We start from the raw sequence: 18,840 nt of genomic DNA on the forward strand, positions 1-18,840 counted from the left end.
TATTTATGTACCAAACAGTACTGTTAAGTAAGGATTCCCCAAAAATGATGCGCGCGCCACCTAAAATGCTGCCTGTAAAAACATGCATGTATGTATGTATACATACACATCTACACACACACACACACACACACACACACACACACACACACACACACACACACACACACACACACACACACACACACACATACAGCGCACATACATACGTATGTATGCATGTACGTAACATACATACATACATACATACATACATACATACATACATACATACATACATACATACATACATACATACATACATACATACATACATGCATACATACATGCATACATACATGCATACATACATACATACATACATACATGCATACATACATACATACATACATACATACATACATGCATACATACATAATGTATGTATATATGTACGCGTTTGCATCTGGCTTTCAGATTGACATTTGTTTGGGTAGTATTCAACTATCAAATTTGTGACCAACTATGATCTTTTGTTCACACAGACTTGAGCTTCTTTGGTGTAAATATTTGACTTTACGAGCAGTATTAGTAAAATAGATTCTACTACATCTAACAAGAGTATATAATGGGTGAGCCTTCCCCCATTGTATACTCTTGTATCTGATTTTACAACTGTTATCACTAAAGAATTATTGATATTCATAAAGCTAAAGTGACTATTTGTTTGAGCCTTTGTGCGCCTCAAGTTGTCCAAACTACACTTGCCTAATTGCTCTATTGAAGTGCATACACACACACACACACACACACACACACACACACTACATACACACATCACACACACACACACACACACTACACACACACACACACACACACACACACACACACACACACACACACACACACACACACTACTACACTACACACACACCACACACACACACTACTACTACACACACTACACACACACACACACACTACTACTACACACACTACACATACACACACACACACACTACCACACACTACACGCACACACACATACACTACGCACACACTACTACACTACACACACTACTACACTACACACACACATACACATACAAACACACACTACTACACTACACACACTACTACACACACACACTACACACACACACACACACACACACTACACACACACTACCACACATACACACACTACACGCACACACACACACACACACTACTACACTACACACACACACACACACTACACACACACTACTACGCTACACACACACTACACACACTACTACACTACTACACACACTACACACACACACACACACACTACACACACACACACTACCACGCATACACATACTACGCACACACACACACACACACACACTACTACACTACACACACACGACTACACTACTACACTACACACACACATACACACACACACACACACACACACACTACTACACTACACACACACATACACATACAAGCACACACACATACACAGACACACACACACACACTACACACACACTACATACACACACACACTACACAGACACACACAGACACACACACACACACACACACACACACACACACACACACACACACACACACACACACACACACACACTACATACACACATCACACACACACACTACACACACACACACACACACACACACACACACACACACACACACACTACTACACTACACACACGCCACACACACACACTACTACTACACACACTACACACACACACACTACACACACACACACACACTACTACTACACACACTACACATACACACACACACACACACTACCACACATACACACACTACACGCACACACACACACACACACACACACACACTACGCACACACTACTACACTACACACACTACACACACACATACACATACAAACACACACTACTACACTACACACACACTACACACACTACTACACACACTACACATACACACACACACACACTACACACACACACACACACTACCACACATACACACACTACACGCACACACACACACACACACACTACTACACTACACACACACACACACACACTACACACACACTACTACACACACTACTACACTACTACACACACTACACATACACACTACACACACACACACACACACACTACCACGCATACACACACTACACGCACACACACACACACACACACTACTACACTACACACACACGACTACACTACACACACTACTACACTACACACACACATACACACACACACACACACACTACTACACTACACACACACATACACATACAAGCACACACACACTACACACACACATACACAGACACACACACACACACTACACACACACTACATACACACACACACTACACAGACACACACACACACACACACACACACACACACACACACACACACACACACACACACACACACACACACACACACACACACACACACACATACTGCACACATGTATATGCAACATTATCAACACCAAGAACAAGTCCCTGAAGGTTTGGGATAGCGGACACTTCCCATGTTATTCACTGTAGTGTTATGAAGACAGCACAGCGATGGGTACAACAGCAGAGTCCTACTGTTATTGTGGATGTATTACTTGATAAGTGTCTAGCTCACGCTAACAACATGATCGGACAGAACACAGCTTGTAAACAACAACCACAATTACAAACTACATCAACTACACACTACCCAACACTGTATTTCTCAGCATCAATGTCACCTCAGTGTCACCTGGCTGTTCAGCTAGTTAGTAACTGCAGTAAGACCACTCAGGAAGTAATCAGCTCAGCTTGTCTACTGACCTTATTTGCTACTAATGTGTCATGTAATACATTATACAAGGTCTACCCATCAATACAGTCAACCAGTCCTTCATTACGAGGTGCTGTTGAGGAGCAGTCATCAGTATCATCCACCATTAACTGTCCCGTGATACAACTACAAATTGTTACACTTAATGTCAGTGATATTCATACTCCATCCATTGGATCTAACAAACTAGGCTTCATGCTCAAGTTACCTAGCCACACATCAAGGATTGGTATTGACATGAGGGATATGGTTGAAACAAGTGTCACTACCACTAGTGGTACTGTAGTGGGCACTATCAAGAATACTGTTACTCCAAATGTGTTATCACCTTCTACTAACAAGATGTCACAGATTGGAGGTGAATTACCCACCAATACATCACGTGTAGCTGTGCTGCTGCAGATCAAGGAGGTGTGGCTACAGGTAGCCACACCCCTTAAGAATACTGCACAGGATTTATTATTGGTGTGCAGGTTTGCTGATCAGTGGAGGAGTGCTGTGTCCAAGTGTATCACATCAGCATCAAGATTGATCAATGTTAAGACTCAACAACGCAAACAAGTAATGGCTCAATTGTTGGCTAGTATCCTACAACAAGATGGAGAAGATGTGCCGGATAAGGTAATTTGTATAGTGATAGATCTAGACATGTGGGGATATAGAGTGTTATGTTTGGACAAACCATATCTTAACTATCTCTCCAAATTAGGAGCACAACAGAAATAATCTCCATATAAAGACAAAGATTTTATTCCCAACAGGTGTCCATACATCTTCACCTACAACCTCTTTATAGAAATTTGCCAAAGGCTCTCGTTCCCACATTATTTGTAACTTTGCTACTTATTTGTCTCTGCTAATATCAGTTTAGTTTATGTTGTATCATTCTTCCAGGCACACTTACCACTGAGCAAGAACTCTTACAAGTTGAGATCTAGTACTGTATATCAGCTATGTCGTATGCTACCTGGTGTTACCATGACAACTACTGACAATCTAATACCTCATAATGCTGGTCTCGTTGCCATGGTAATGGGGTTGGGATGTAGATTTCTAAAGAGATCAAGACACAAGTCAAGCAGCATCAAGAGACATTCTACCAGTGTTGATTCCCCTTCTTGTGTTCAGTTCAATCAATATGGCTACAGCTCACTACGTCAGCTACAACAATCTGTTGTGCCACTATTGTGGAGTTGTGGTCTTAGTGTACAGGGGAAGCCAGTTAATGCAATAGCAGAGGTTGAATTGAGCCTTGTGTTATGGTCTGTGCAAGGCCAGGTATTTACTGACTCGGTTGATAGAGACCCTGAAGTGTTTTGTAGCAACATTAACGTGAAGTGTAATGTCAGTAAGGAATCCACTACCAGTGGGACACAGAGTTTGTTGTTTGATATGGAGAAGTCATTGAAGTTAACAGTAGACAATCCTGAACAACTAGAATCATCTCAGTTGAAGACTTGTGGTACTGTAGGGTTGAACCTGCTACAGGTAAACACCAGTGTACCACTGTTAAGATACGTTAGTATGATTCCAGCAATACAAAAGTTGTGGGAGACTAACAGAACTGAAAATGACGACGTGGCCATTGCTATTGAGGGAGGGATAGATAAACCAGATACTCCTTGTTATGAGTTAGACTCCTTCTCTCATTCATTAGTACAGTCTCTGATAGCTGCAGACAAAGACACTGGTACAAATCATTTATCAGTTCCAATGTCTATACTAGTCAGGTCCCTTCCATCAAGTCCACAGCAAGTACGACAAACTCCTGAGCCTCCAACACCATCTTCTCTTGATGGGCTGCTGCAAGCAGAAGAGGGGCGTGGCTCAGATCATACTCGTGTCTCAGGCAATCGTTTGCAAGTCCCTTCCCTACCATTGTCTGGTAGTGAAAGTGTTAGTGCTGGAGATGAGGTGGACTATTCTACAAGGACTCCTTCACCTGTTAATATTGACCATCTCTTACCAGTTAGTAACGAGGGAACACAGATTACTACAGAGAACAGCAGCAAAACTGCAACTAGTATTTTCCTTCTGTTTCACTTTAATGAGATTGTTTTAGCTAGTGAGGTGTTTCCATTTAAAGCAGCTCTTGAATTACAAAAGCTTACTGGATCTGTTAATTGTAATTTTGACCGACCATCCAAGAAGCAATTGAGTGGTGAGTACCATTTGCTAGTTGTGTTATTAGGCTACATTGTGTACTGTCTAGTTCAGCAAAAACTATACATCACAATCTGCTTGCCCACATTGCTAAGTATTTGATGTAGTAGTATTATTGCAGAACCTCACACAGCGAGTATAAATGCAGTGTGCACAAAATCAATAACAAAATCATACACATAATTGAAAATTCTATAGTTCATTTAGTAATCGGTTATTAAACTCTGTAATAGAAGGTGAGCAAACAGTTACTGGTTGTAGGCTATTCCAAAGTTTGGTAGTGAAAGGAAAGAAACTAGACCTGTATGAATCAATTCTCATAATAGGTATGGTAAGTTTGTATGTGTGATAAATGTCTGTCCACTATTAGGTGTGCTACCAAGTAGTGGCTCAATGTCTGGTACACTAAACAAAGGATCACTGAAACTCTACAACATTGAACTGTAAGCTACTGTACTAACTAGTGTTAACCATGTTACTGGTTGAGTGTTAACCATGTTACTGGGTCAGTATTAACCATGATACTGGGTCAGTATTAACCATGATACTGGGTCAGTATTAACCATGATACTGGGTCAGTGTTAACCATGTTACTGGGTCAGTATTAACCATGATACTGGGTCAGTATTAACCATGTTACTGGGTCAGTATTAACCATGATACTGGGTCAGTGTTAACCATGATACTGGGTCAGTGTTAACCATGTTACTGGGTCAGTATTAACCACGATACTGGGTCAGTGTTAACCATGATACTGGGTCAGTGTTAACCATGTTACTGGGTTAGTGTTAACCAAGCTACTGGACTAGTGGGGTGTTGTTCCACTACTTCATATTATATACTCTTGTTTTTTACAGTGGCGTGGAACTGACTTCAGTGTCAGTGCAGCCAATCAGTTTCCTGCTGGCTTTCAAGTATCACTCTCACAACATGTCAGTAGAGTATCAAACTGTGTTGCATTGTGTACAAGCACAAATTGATGTGAAACAGTCACCGATTGTCATACATCGACAATTCCAGGATCACTTCCCTCAACTTCAGCAACTTTATCAAGAACTATTCCCTGCCTCCAGCCACCACCAGTAAGTAAATATGATTCATAGCAGTGAACACCAAATAGTTTGGGAGTGGAATTTTTGGCCTGTTTTTGCTGCAATATGGTATGTTGGGACTTGCCCCTTAATATGGAGGTTAGTTTCAAACACTTTGGACTGTATCATGTGATCCTGGTGTGAGGGCCATCACACCTCATTACTACATTTCAAGGTGTCTGTTGTTTCACTGCAAAATCACTTTTAAGTACACTTGTGTATTGTCATAATACAGAGAGCAATGATAATATTTGTTATCTTCTTAGCCCAACAAAGGTCGCAGCAGAGCAGGGTTCAACTCTATCAATCACTAACTTACCTTCACAACTTCCTGAAGGTTCAGTACAAGTTGTTATTAAGACTGTCACAGCTACTATTCTACCACTACCTTCTCTCACTGTGTCATACAAGGTAGCCACACACCCTTACTGCTGCAAATATTCACTAGCATTTGTTAGATTGGGGCTGGAGTTACTGTGTTGTTGGAAACTGCTAGTAGTCTTCGATTCAGTGTTGAGATTGCTGACTCTGTGTTGAGGTTTTCACCAAAGGTATGTCATAGTGTCATAATGAGGTCCAAATAAGGTATGTCATAGTGTCATAATGAGGTCCAAATAAAGTATGTCATAGTGTCATAATGAGGTCCAAATAAAGTATGTCATAGTGTCATAATGAGGTCCAAATTTTTCAAAGCTTCCACTTTTGACTAGCAATACTTTCTGCTGAAAGACCTCAATCCACTTTATGTTTTCAAGTGAACAGTTTTACATAAACCCTGGCCTCAGTATATATATTCTCCAAAATGTTAGTACCATATGTGACCTAATTTCAGAAAACCGTCGATATACGCACAACAGTACTTTTGTAATAAGACGCATTCAAAAACAATGGGTAAAAAATGCAAGCTTCAGAAAAAAATTATGCAATTTTTTATTGCCTTGCTGGTTGGTGAATTGACACTCCAGTGGATAAATCCTGGGCACCATCGTGTTTCCCTATTCATATAGAGTTCCAAAATCCTTGTTTCATCTTATACACAGGTGGGTTTCTGAGTTACGGACGTTTGTTTACGTTGCAGTGATGAAAGAATTTACGACGATTTTTCTTCAATGAATTCGCTTTACTTCTGGATCACAGAAGAATATCTTTGGCAAAAACTATACCTTGGTGGATGCACAAATTCATGGCGAATACAATGAACAAAGATTCAACTCCGTACACCGTTGTATCAGTAAGTTATGATGGTTTATGTAAGTGCCTGTAGATTATTTTCTCGATGTCTTCTGTACATATTGATTTATTCGTTCGTCCGGGTGTCTACTGCTTTGCCATTCCATTCCTCCATCCCTGTAGACAACAAAGAACCAATAAAATGAATTTTGATAAATGTGTGTATATCGACAGTTTTCTAAAATTAGGTCACATATATGGTTATTGAGGGTAATTTTTTTGCATTGCCACCGAGGGGGACACTTCTTTTGATCTTTAGGACACTTGAACAATTAGGACACTTGAATAATTAGGACACTTGAACAATTTTTAACTTTATCGGCTCTAAGTATACCGTACTAGTAGGGATTCAGAATGGGAGAATGGGCCTGTGTGCTGTAGGCTTACAGTTTCCTCGAATTTCCGATCGTGGTGTCACGCCAAAATCATGTGACAGCAGCTGTAACCGACAGGAGGGGCTCTTGCCTGGATGCTGAGCATGGTAACCAGCTAAGAACATGCAAGCCGGATGTGATTAGGTATATGTTACCTTCTCTCCCTTCGAGGCCTTGGGGATGCCAAACCCATTTAAGCTAGACTGCGAGGGCAGCAGGCTAGCATTTCCCCACAGTGACAACGCTACAGCACACTAGCACCCATTCACCCATTCAAACAACCTTGACCAGGTTGGATTTATGAGGGCTCTGAACGCTAACGTGAAACAGCAACGGATACGTTACAGGATATACTGAAATATACGGTCATGTATACTGGAATATAAGGTCACAAAAACTTTGACAAAGTAGCTGAAACTGCTGCCAGGTGCTGGGGATCCTTTTTTATGTACAGCTGGTAGGACGCGCTCCTCCATCTACCCAGTGCCTGAATAGTGGAATCCTCCAGGCCTGCCACGGTAGCAGTTGTGGCTGCCCCTATTCTGAAGCTGTATCCTCCAAAATCCTCCGCTGGGAGACCAGCAGCGGAGAGTACTCATCGGATGGCAGCCACATATCCAGATTAGGAGAGGGGAAACCCATCTTGCCAGCGGAACAATGCTCCTGGAGCACCTCCACGCAATTTCAGATAGTCCAGGAGGGCACTGACTGGACAGAGGTCATCGCCTGTCTGACCTATGAACACCTTATCGCCCTCCCTGCCTTGGTCCATCTTGGAGTGCTTGATGAGCAGATACACCACCAGTGGGTAAACTGGGCGATCCACCGCCACATCAGAGAATGAGAGATGAGCAGTGGGGTCGAATCCTGAGTCATCGGCTACTGTGGTCTCCCCAGAGCGGCAGAAAGTGAAAAGGGTAACAACAGCTGCTGCCCAGAGCATTACTGAGTCAAACCAGGGGCACTCAGTGATCCAAAAAAGCTCAGGACCATGGGGGTGATGGGCAGCCGGGAATGGGATGGCACCCCTCTCTTGCCTCTCTCAGCTTTAATACCCCGGAGAATTTGTCGCAGGCGTGGTATTTGAGCAATGTTGGGATCTGGGAAGTAATGGGAGATCTGCAGCTGACGGATCCCTGACAAGTATGTCCGGATGGAGCTTTCAGACAGTCCTTGTTGACCCAGACATGCCACAAAGTAGCAAAGGGTGGCCTCTGATGTTGGTAGGGGGTGGAGGGTAAAACTGTTGCAGAAGCCCAAGTAGCGGCGTTCTGCTGACTGGTAGGTCTTGTGAGAGGATGCTGCTAAGTCAGCTATGTAGTACCTCCTCATGGCTGAATCCAGTTGAGCAACTGAGGTAACCACAGGGTCTAAACATGGGGCATGAGACAACATTGCAATGAATTTAGCTGGCACAAATGTATGCACTTAGTAAGAGCCCTAGCTAAGTACAGAAAATTTAATAGAGATACACAAAGGTTACACGTCATGTGAGATGACGTCATAAGCACACGTGAATAAATCAGTCAATTGGAATAAGTGAATATGGTCCGGTACTGGTATCACGTGGAGGTGACTGCTTTGAACAACTGGATCCAGAGCCAGGTCACGCTCGGCGACAGGAGTTTCATCATGGATGGAGAGATTGGAGATGGGGAAGGTGACACTAGGGGAACTTCTGCAAGAAATTGATCCACATGATTCCTCAAGATGGCGTCCGCCTGAGAATTTAGCCGTCCAGGGATGTGAGTCACAGAGAACCAAAAATTATATCTAGCTGCAAAGAACACCAGCAGACGCACAAGGTGCATCATGTGGACCTCCTTGCTGTAGATGGAATTCAGCGGCTGATCCTATTGTTCACACTAGAATCCAGAGGGGACGAGAGGTCCACAGTAAGCCTCAGGCCGATTCTTCTTGGGTATTAGGCCAATCGGGCTGGTATGAATTCCCTTGGGGAAAACCCCAAAGGGACATTTCCACATTCTGCCCAAATCAACCTCATGTGACAAATAATCTGACACTAGCACCGGCCTAGGACAGTGAAGGTTGCAGTTTGCCCTTACTAGTGGTTGGGAGCGGTGAAAACCAATCTTGAACCCTGTGCGGATTCCAGCCATAATGTAGTTAGTGAAGACAGGATCAGGATGATTGGTGAGCTGTGCCTCCCAGGTCCTCCAATGAAGCGAGGTCTGAATCTCATATGAAATGATCGGATAGACGGAGTCCTTATTCCCTCGGCAACTGTCCAAGGCTAGCAAGTCATCAATGTACAGGTACTGATTCTCCTTCACCATGCCACCTGTGAACAGGCTGAGCTCTGGATTTATAGAATGGAAGGAGGAAGCAGATGTTACACACCCAGAGATGGAGCCCAACCATTTTGTCCTAGCTTAAAAGTGAGGCCTAACCCCTTGTGAGTTTGTGTGTGTTTTCTTTTAACTTATTTAGCTATTTGTTATGTTATTTAACCCAGACCAAGAACAAAACCACAAGGGGACCCATGAATAGAAATACAGGCCACCTCCAACAATATCCGGTGCAAGCTGCAGCTGTTGCACAAGGAATACATGTGGTGCCATCTGGTACTCGCACCCATTGTCACACAATCCATCGGCACATGATACCCTGACAGTGTAACTATTCCATAATGATATGCGTAAAATATTTGAGACCAACTCAATAAAGATAAACACAAGGAGGCCAGCTCCTGATAAATACACATAAGTAGAGTATATACAGGTACAATGGAATGATTGTAATGTTCTTAATCAATAAAACACTGGATACTGAGATATGACTTGAGGCCAGGGATTACTTCCACACCTTCCTCAAGTGGCACTGGCTCCTCCTATGCAGCCCCCTGCAATCCGAACACACGTGGAGGTATTTACATTTGGGTCATTGACAATTCCCCTGGTTCTACTTGTAACACACCAGAACTTCAGAGGTCAGGGAATCTTGTGGCACTGCAGCTGATGGGCGGGGCAGGCACCTCCCATAGATGGAGAGATTTAGTTCTTCCCAAACTCTTACAGACTTGGCTGCTGCCCATTCCCTGTATTCCCAATCGTAACTAGCCATTGTCTGCCACCCAGGTCCTGGGCCAATTGGAGGATGAGATGCTGATGGACAGCTAGACCTGCTGCTTCCTCTTCTGATGTGGTTGGGGTAGACAACAGCTTGGGTAGACAACAGCACAGCCATGAACCGTGAGAAGGCCTGCAGCCAGCTGGTTATATCCATGATGGTGGGTGGGGTCTTCCCGCTTGAAGAGGCTTTGCCATATGGATGTGACGGAATGATGTGGCCATCCATCATCGATGAGGAACCCTCACCAGGGTCTGAGCCCATCAGGAACTGGGACAGGTCCACAAACTCCCATCTGTGAATTTTGGCAATGAGCTGTAGTGGAACAGGAGAGATGCCTTTGGTGACTACAACTGATGATGAAGGCACATGGGCCAGCTGAGGAGGGTCTGGTAGACTCAACACTGGAAGAGGGAGTGGTCACCGCAGAGCTAGCAAGGGGTCCACTGGCAAGGGTGGTCCAGCACTGCAGCCACCTGTGGAAAATAGTAGAGATAACAGCAGATTAGCACGCTGCACTATGTAAAGCAGCTGGGACAGTAACTACCACATCCCTTCGCAGACCCTTAGATGCCACTAATGTATCAGGTAGAGTGTGCTGCACTCTACAAGCCTGCCTGGCTGAGTGCGCTGCACTGAGGACGGGAGATAGAGGTGGCTCCTGACATAGCACAGTAGCACACATTCCGCTACGCTATAAACAGGGGAGAACAACAACACACATTAATAGAGAACTACCTCCTGAGGTCGAAGGTGGAGCTTGAGCCACACATGGCAGGGCTGAAGTGGTTGTGGACAGGGGGTTCCTTGACGACGGTCCCAAAATTCCTGCTACTGCTGTGGCAATACTGGACAAGTCGTTGGGAGTGAGGCGCAGTTTAACCGTCACTGAGGACATACTTGTCGACGTGGAGGGCTGGGAAACTACAGCCTGAGCTGCCTGGGTAGGAGTGACCAAAGGGGCCACTGTCGAAACCACTAGTGCTGACGTGCTAGCAACAAGCACAGGCATCGGCATCATAGGAGGCACACTGCTTCCTGGGATTCCAGAAGGGTCCATGACACTGTTAAAGAGCTGAAACGCAAGCTGCCACTCTGAACAGGGTTCTAAAAAATAGCGGGTAGAATATTCCGCTTGCCCCTGATTACCGCTCTTTATTCATCACATGCTGCAACGTTTGAACGAAGTGACGACATGGCAGCCGCCCGCGCAAGCAATGCTTCGCCTTAAGTTAACACCCTTTAACCTGCGGTTAAACTTGTAGGACACTTGAATAATGTCATTTTGATTAAGCTACAAATTTTGAGGGGAGAAATTTTCACAGCTAGCAACCAATCCAACATTATTTCCCCTTGGAAAAAAACTACTAAATGATATTACAGTTTGAAGAAATATTTTGTAATGTCTATGATTTTGCAGAGTCATTTTGTACCTTACACACATGTCACTATAATAGGTACACATTAAGTGTTGTCACTAGGTACACACCATTAAGTGTTGTCACTAGGTACACATTAAGTGTTGTCACTAGGTACACATTAAGTGTTGTCACTAGGTACACATTAAGTGTTGTCACTAGGTACACACCATTAAGTGTTGTCACTAGGTACACACCATTAAGTGTTGTCACTAGGTACACACCATTAAGTGTTGTCACTAGGTACACATTAAGTGTTGTCACTAGGTACACACCATTAAGTGTTGTCACTAGGTACACATTAAGTGTTGTCACTAGGTACACACCATTAAGTGTTGTCACTAGGTACACATTAAGTGTTGTCACTAGGTACACACCATTAAGTGTTGTCACTAGGTACACATTAAGTGTTGTCACTAGGTACACACCATTAAGTGTTGTCACTAGGTACACACCATTAAGTGTTGTCACTAGGTACACACCATTAAGTGTTGTCACTAGGTACACACCATTAATTGTTGTCACTAGGTACACACCATTAAGTGTTGTCACTAGGTACACACCATTAAGTGTTGTCACTAGGTACACATTAAGTGTTGTCACTAGGTACACGTTAAGTGTTGTCACTAGGTACACACCATTAAGTGTTGTCACTAGGTACACACCATTAAGTGTTGTCACTAGGTACACACCATTAAGTGTTGTCTAGGTACACACCATTAAGTGTTGTCACTAGGTACACATCATTAAGTGTTGTCACTAGGTACACACCATTAAGTGTTGTCACTAGGTACACATTAAGTGTTGTCACTAGGTACACACCATTAAGTGTTGTCACTAGGTACACACCATTAAGTGTTGTCACTAGGTACACACCATTAAGTGTTGTCACTAGGTACACACCATTAAGTGTTGTCACTAGGTACACACCATTAAGTGTTGTCACTAGGTACACATTAAGTGTTGTCACTAGGTACACATCATTAAGTGTTGTCACTAGGTACACACCATTAAGTGTTGTCACTAGGTACACATTAAGTGTTGTCACTAGGTACACATTAAGTGTTGTCACTAGGTACACACCATTAAGTGTTGTCACTAGGTACACACCATTAAGTGTTGTCACTAGGTACACACCATTAAGTGTTGTCACTAGGTACACACCATTAAGTGTTGTCACTAGGTACACATTAAGTGTTGTCACTAGGTACACACCATTAAGTGTTGTCACTAGGTACACATTAAGTGTTGTCACTAGGTACACACCATTAAGTGTTGTCACTAGGTACACATTAAGTGTTGTCACTAGGTACACATTAAGTGTTGTCACTAGGTACACATTAAGTCTTGTCACTAGGTACACACCATTAAGTCTTGTCACTAGGTACACACCATTAAGTGTTGTCACTAGGTACACACCATTAAGTGTTGTCACTAGGTACACATTAAGTGTTGTCACTAGGTACACACCATTAAGTGTTGTCACTAGGTACACACCATTAAGTGTTGTCACTAGGTACACATTAAGTGTTGTCACTAGGTACACACCATTAAGTGTTGTCACTAGGTACACATTAAGTGTTGTCACTAGGTACACACCATTAAGTGTTGTCACTAGGTACACACCATTAAGTGTTGTCACTAGGTACACACCATTAAGTGTTGTCACTAGGTACACACCATTAAGTGTTGTCACTAGGTACACACCATTAAGTGTTGTCACTAGGTACACACCATTAAGTGTTGTCACTAGGTACACACCATTAATTGTTGTCACTAGGTACACACCATTAAGTGTTGTCACTAGGTACACACCATTAAGTGTTGTCACTAGGTACACACCATTAAGTGTTGTCACTAGGTACACATTAAGTGTTGTCACTAGGTACACACCATTAAGTGTTGTCACTAGGTACACATTAAGTGTTGTCACTAGGTACACACCATTAAGTGTTGTCACTAGGTACACATTAAGTGTTGTCACTAGGTACACATTAAGTGTTGTCACTAGGTACACACCATTAAGTGTTGTCACTAGGTACACATTAAGTGTTGTCACTAGGTACACACCATTAAGTGTTGTCACTAGGTACACATTAAGTGTTGTCACTAGGTACACATTAAGTGTTGTCACTAGGTACACATTAAGTGTTGTCACTAGGTACACACCATTAAGTGTTGTCACTAGGTACACATTAAGTGTTGTCACTAGGTACACACCATTAAGTGTTGTCACTAGGTACACATTAAGTGTTGTCACTAGGTACACACCATTAAGTGTTGTCACTAGGTACACACCATTAAGTGTTGTCACTAGGTACACACCATTAAGTGTTGTCACTAGGTACACACCATTAAGTGTTGTCACTAGGTACACACCATTAATTGTTGTCACTAGGTACACACCATTAAGTGTTGTCACTAGGTACACACCATTAAGTGTTGTCACTAGGTACACACCATTAAGTGTTGTCACTAGGTACACACCATTAAGTGTTGTCACTAGGTACACATTAAGTGTTGTCACTAGGTACACATTAAGTGTTGTCACTAGGTACACACCATTAAGTGTTGTCACTAGGTACACACCATTAAGTGTTGTCACTAGGTACACACCATTAAGTGTTGTCACTAGGTACACATTAAGTGTTGTCACTAGGTACACATTAAGTGTTGTCACTAGGTACACACCATTAAGTGTTGTCACTAGGTACACACCATTAAGTGTTGTCACTAGGTACACACCATTAAGTGTTGTCACTAGGTACACATTAAGTGTTGTCACTAGGTACACACCATTAAGTGTTGTCACTAGGTACACACCATTAAGTGTTGTCACTAGGTACACATTAAGTGTTGTCACTAGGTACACATTAAGTGTTGTCACTAGGTACACACCATTAAGTGTTGTCACTAGGTACACATTAAGTGTTGTCACTAGGTACACACCATTAAGTGTTGTCACTAGGTACACATCAAGTGTTGTCACTAGGTACACATTAAGTGTTGTCACTAGGTACACACCATTAAGTGTTGTCACTAGGTACACACCATTAAGTGTTGTCACTAGGTACACACCATTAAGTGTTGTCACTAGGTACACATTAAGTGTTGTCACTAGGTACACATCATTAAGTGTTGTCACTAGGTACACACCATTAAGTGTTGTCACTAGGTACACATTAAGTGTTGTCACTAGGTACACATTAAGTGTTGTCACTAGGTACACAAGGATGAACTGGCTGGAAGGATTCCACTGCCACCAATTTACTTTGGTGGCACACTGTTGCCTAGCGATGGCAAGTGGTCCCATGCTGGCCTTGATCTAGAGCTGATGATCAAGGAGATCAATGTTGATCTTACCACTGATGTGCTGAATCAACTTCTAGTAGTCCAGATTGCCTTCATCAAGGTAGGGAATGTAAATGATATAGGAATATTAATTAGTTCATCTTGTATCTTTGTCATCCGTTTGCTGTCAGAGGTAACATATAGTATTACGTTAGTCTTTCAAAAGATTTAAATACCAATATTAGGATTTGTTCAGCAATACCAATGTTTACATCGGGATTTCAAGCAATAACAATACCGGCCAATATTGGTATTGCTAAACAATTCCCAAAATCGGTATCAATTTTTTTTCCTGTGAAGGCTGGTCGAGGCCTAGTTATAGTGTCAAAGTACACTAAACTATACAGATCCCTTTGAGATCAAGACATGTTCAGATAATCAAAAAAAATTGGATCATCGAAGCCCATTCATTTATATACAGAGCCTACTCTTAGATGAAATACTCTAATAGAACAGTCATTCTCCTGTTCAGGTAATAAAGGTTCAGATAATCAAGGAACTGTGATCCTAGCCTACACTGTGTAATAATGTTGAGGTGGTATAGTCTTGTTAATATTTTCTAGTGGTTCCCTTAGGTAGTAACTAACAAGAGAGCAGCTGGTTATGATGTTGTGTCTTGTTAGGAACTAAATGAGCTAGTTCAGACACTGATCAGTGTTAAGGACTCCATCAGAACTACTCCATCTAATGATGATCAGGTGCTGCCGAGGAGTGACAACACTTCAACCGATCTGTTGAAATCCTTCCAGTTCACCCTTCATGTTAGTATTGTATTATCAGGAGCCCTTTATCACTCATGACCTCCTGGCAATATTGTTATCATGTTTAACCAAATATGGTACTGGTGCCTGGGTGTTGATATAGGTAACACTTTTCCTTATTCACAGTATGGATAATGTAGTACTTGCCATGTATTGGTGGTGGGTGTGGGTAATGGACATGCATGGCAGTGTAGCTACAAATACATTACACCTTCATATAAGGATGGCAGTGTAGCTACAAATACATTACACCTTCATATAAGGATGGCAGTGTAGCTACAAATACATTACACCTTCATATAAGGATGGCAGTGTAGCTACAAATACATTACACCTTCATATAAGGATGGCAGTGTAGCTACAAATACATTACACCTTCATATAAGGATGGCAGTGTAGCTACAAATACATTACACCTTCATATAAGGATGGCAGTGTAGCTACAAATACATTACACCTTCATATAAGGATGGCAGTGTAGCTACAAATACATTACACCTTCATATAAGGATGGCAGTGTAGCTACAAATACATTACACCTTCATATAAGGATGGCAGTGTAGCTACAAATACATTACACCCTCATATAAGGCTAAACTCTGCACTATTAATATCATACAGTTCATTGGTAGGACGCAGGGTAACATTTACTTGTAGTAATGTGACAGTAGTGTTCTCAGTATGCAGTACATGTTATTTGTATCCCCTCAGGCAATCACTATTACGGTGACTACACCATCGTCCACTGCTGCCGTCAGGTTCTCTACTACTAAGACTGATGTTCTGATCAAGAAGACCAGTAACAACAGTTGAGTTGAGGGGTGGGGTGGGGTGGGGCTCAAGTGGGTGTGGCTCTATTTGTGCGTAGCGTTGTTGGGTATAGTTAAATCACACAGTAGAATATCAACACAAGTCAGAGAATGTAGTGTACCTAGACCTTTTGTTTGTGTTCACTGTTTTATTAGAGCTCATATCAATACCTCCCTCCCTCCCTCCCTCCCTCCCTCCACTAATATACCTGTTGACACTAATAGAGTAGTCACTTCAATAATTGAGATAACAATGTTATACTGTACTTGTATGTACTCCATTGGATTATTCATACAGGGCAACTCCGCAGCATCATGGCCCTCCATGGTAGGGTAGAGGTTGACCTGACACTAGCATTGGGATATCTTACTGTGAGTAGGTCATGTGATCTCATGTGACCTCACATGACATATCTTATAGCAATCGCCAGGTGACATAGATGACTTTAAAGAGTTAGTTTTGTTTGAAACTAAGATCACTGTTAAGAATTCTCCTTCTGTAAGTGTGTAGTGTACACCGTATATTGTGTTTAATAGTATGGGCTTTATTCATAGTGTAAATTGTGTGGAATATTATGTTGATTTGCTATTGTGTACAATAGCTGTCGCATGTTTATTACAGCGTTCAATTGCTGCTGTGGACAGTGTGGATGGCCTATCTCCTGATGCCTTCCATATTACAATACATCTACCTCATCTGCACCTGCAACCTGCCGGCATTGATAAGGGTAATAGCTTTGTGTATGCGTGTGTGTGTGTGTAGTGTGTAGTGTGTACGTGCATGTGTGACCATAGGTTGTGTGTTGAAACTATGGGCAACTATCTTAGTGATTCTATAGGATACTCTGACACTTGTACACCTTGATAATTAAATCACTTGTCCATGGTCCCATTTGTATTAGTGTACTGAACACGCATTTAAACCCCTGAAATCAGGACACCTCACTAACAAGGACACCTTGATAATCAGGACACTTGTCCATGGTCCCATTTGTATTAGTGTACACACATTTAGACCCCTGAAATCAGGACACCTCACTAATAAGGACACCTTGATAATCAAAATACTTGTCCATGGTCCCATTTGTATTAGTGTACACACATTTAGACCCCTGAAATCAGGACACCTCACTAGTAAGGACACTGAACACTTGAATTGTTGACTGCTCTCTGAGAACTGTTATGTTCTACCTGTAGCACTGATCTTCTGGGTACACTGTGAGAGTGCTTACTGCCATTGGCTGGAGGAAAGGAAAGCTGTTGCTGATGAGGTTAGCCAACCATGTGCTAGCCTCTGTTACTGAGCCACACCCACTCAGGTGCAGCGAGCTACCTCACAGCTCATGGACAACATCAGTACAGTTGAACCTTCTAATACTTCTCTGAACTTCCAGCAGCCAAAACTAGTCCAGATTACTGTTAATGATATGGCAGCATATATACCATTAGTAGCACTGGTAAGTGTTCTGTACGTAATTGGGCTAGTTGTTATACTGTTATGATTGTGTGGTATTCAATATGTCAAGTCCCCTATGGTATATTATCTGGAAATTTGCAAACTTAATCTGCCGAATTATCAGCAATAATTTAATCTTCATTCTTATATTACACAGCCTCACTTATCAATCAGCGCACAGAAAGGTAAGCAGTGTTGTGTGTGTGTGTGTGTGTGTGTGTGTGTGT

General features: G+C 42.4%; 1 protein-coding gene across 1 annotated transcript in view; it reads left to right on the forward strand.

Moving 5' to 3' along the window:
- Nucleotides 1–18,840, forward strand: part of LOC136237049 (bridge-like lipid transfer protein family member 1) — a 30,588-nt gene that overhangs the window by 1,309 nt on the left and 10,439 nt on the right. The window contains exons 2-16 of the mRNA XM_066027313.1: nucleotides 2,588–3,491; nucleotides 3,765–5,031; nucleotides 5,404–5,476; nucleotides 5,891–6,115; nucleotides 6,391–6,535; nucleotides 6,583–6,675; nucleotides 15,460–15,648; nucleotides 16,211–16,348; nucleotides 17,060–17,156; nucleotides 17,456–17,529; nucleotides 17,579–17,656; nucleotides 17,780–17,885; nucleotides 18,355–18,428; nucleotides 18,477–18,614; nucleotides 18,771–18,798. Coding sequence (XP_065883385.1) covers nucleotides 2,588–3,491; nucleotides 3,765–5,031; nucleotides 5,404–5,476; nucleotides 5,891–6,115; nucleotides 6,391–6,535; nucleotides 6,583–6,675; nucleotides 15,460–15,648; nucleotides 16,211–16,348; nucleotides 17,060–17,156; nucleotides 17,456–17,529; nucleotides 17,579–17,656; nucleotides 17,780–17,885; nucleotides 18,355–18,428; nucleotides 18,477–18,614; nucleotides 18,771–18,798 — 3,629 coding nt within the window. The remainder of the gene's footprint in view (nucleotides 1–2,587; nucleotides 3,492–3,764; nucleotides 5,032–5,403; nucleotides 5,477–5,890; nucleotides 6,116–6,390; nucleotides 6,536–6,582; nucleotides 6,676–15,459; nucleotides 15,649–16,210; nucleotides 16,349–17,059; nucleotides 17,157–17,455; nucleotides 17,530–17,578; nucleotides 17,657–17,779; nucleotides 17,886–18,354; nucleotides 18,429–18,476; nucleotides 18,615–18,770; nucleotides 18,799–18,840) is intronic.

The sequence above is a fragment of the Dysidea avara genome, chromosome 10 (genome assembly GCF_963678975.1).
Source record: "Dysidea avara chromosome 10, odDysAvar1.4, whole genome shotgun sequence".
Classification (NCBI taxonomy): Eukaryota; Metazoa; Porifera; class Demospongiae; order Dictyoceratida; family Dysideidae; genus Dysidea; species Dysidea avara.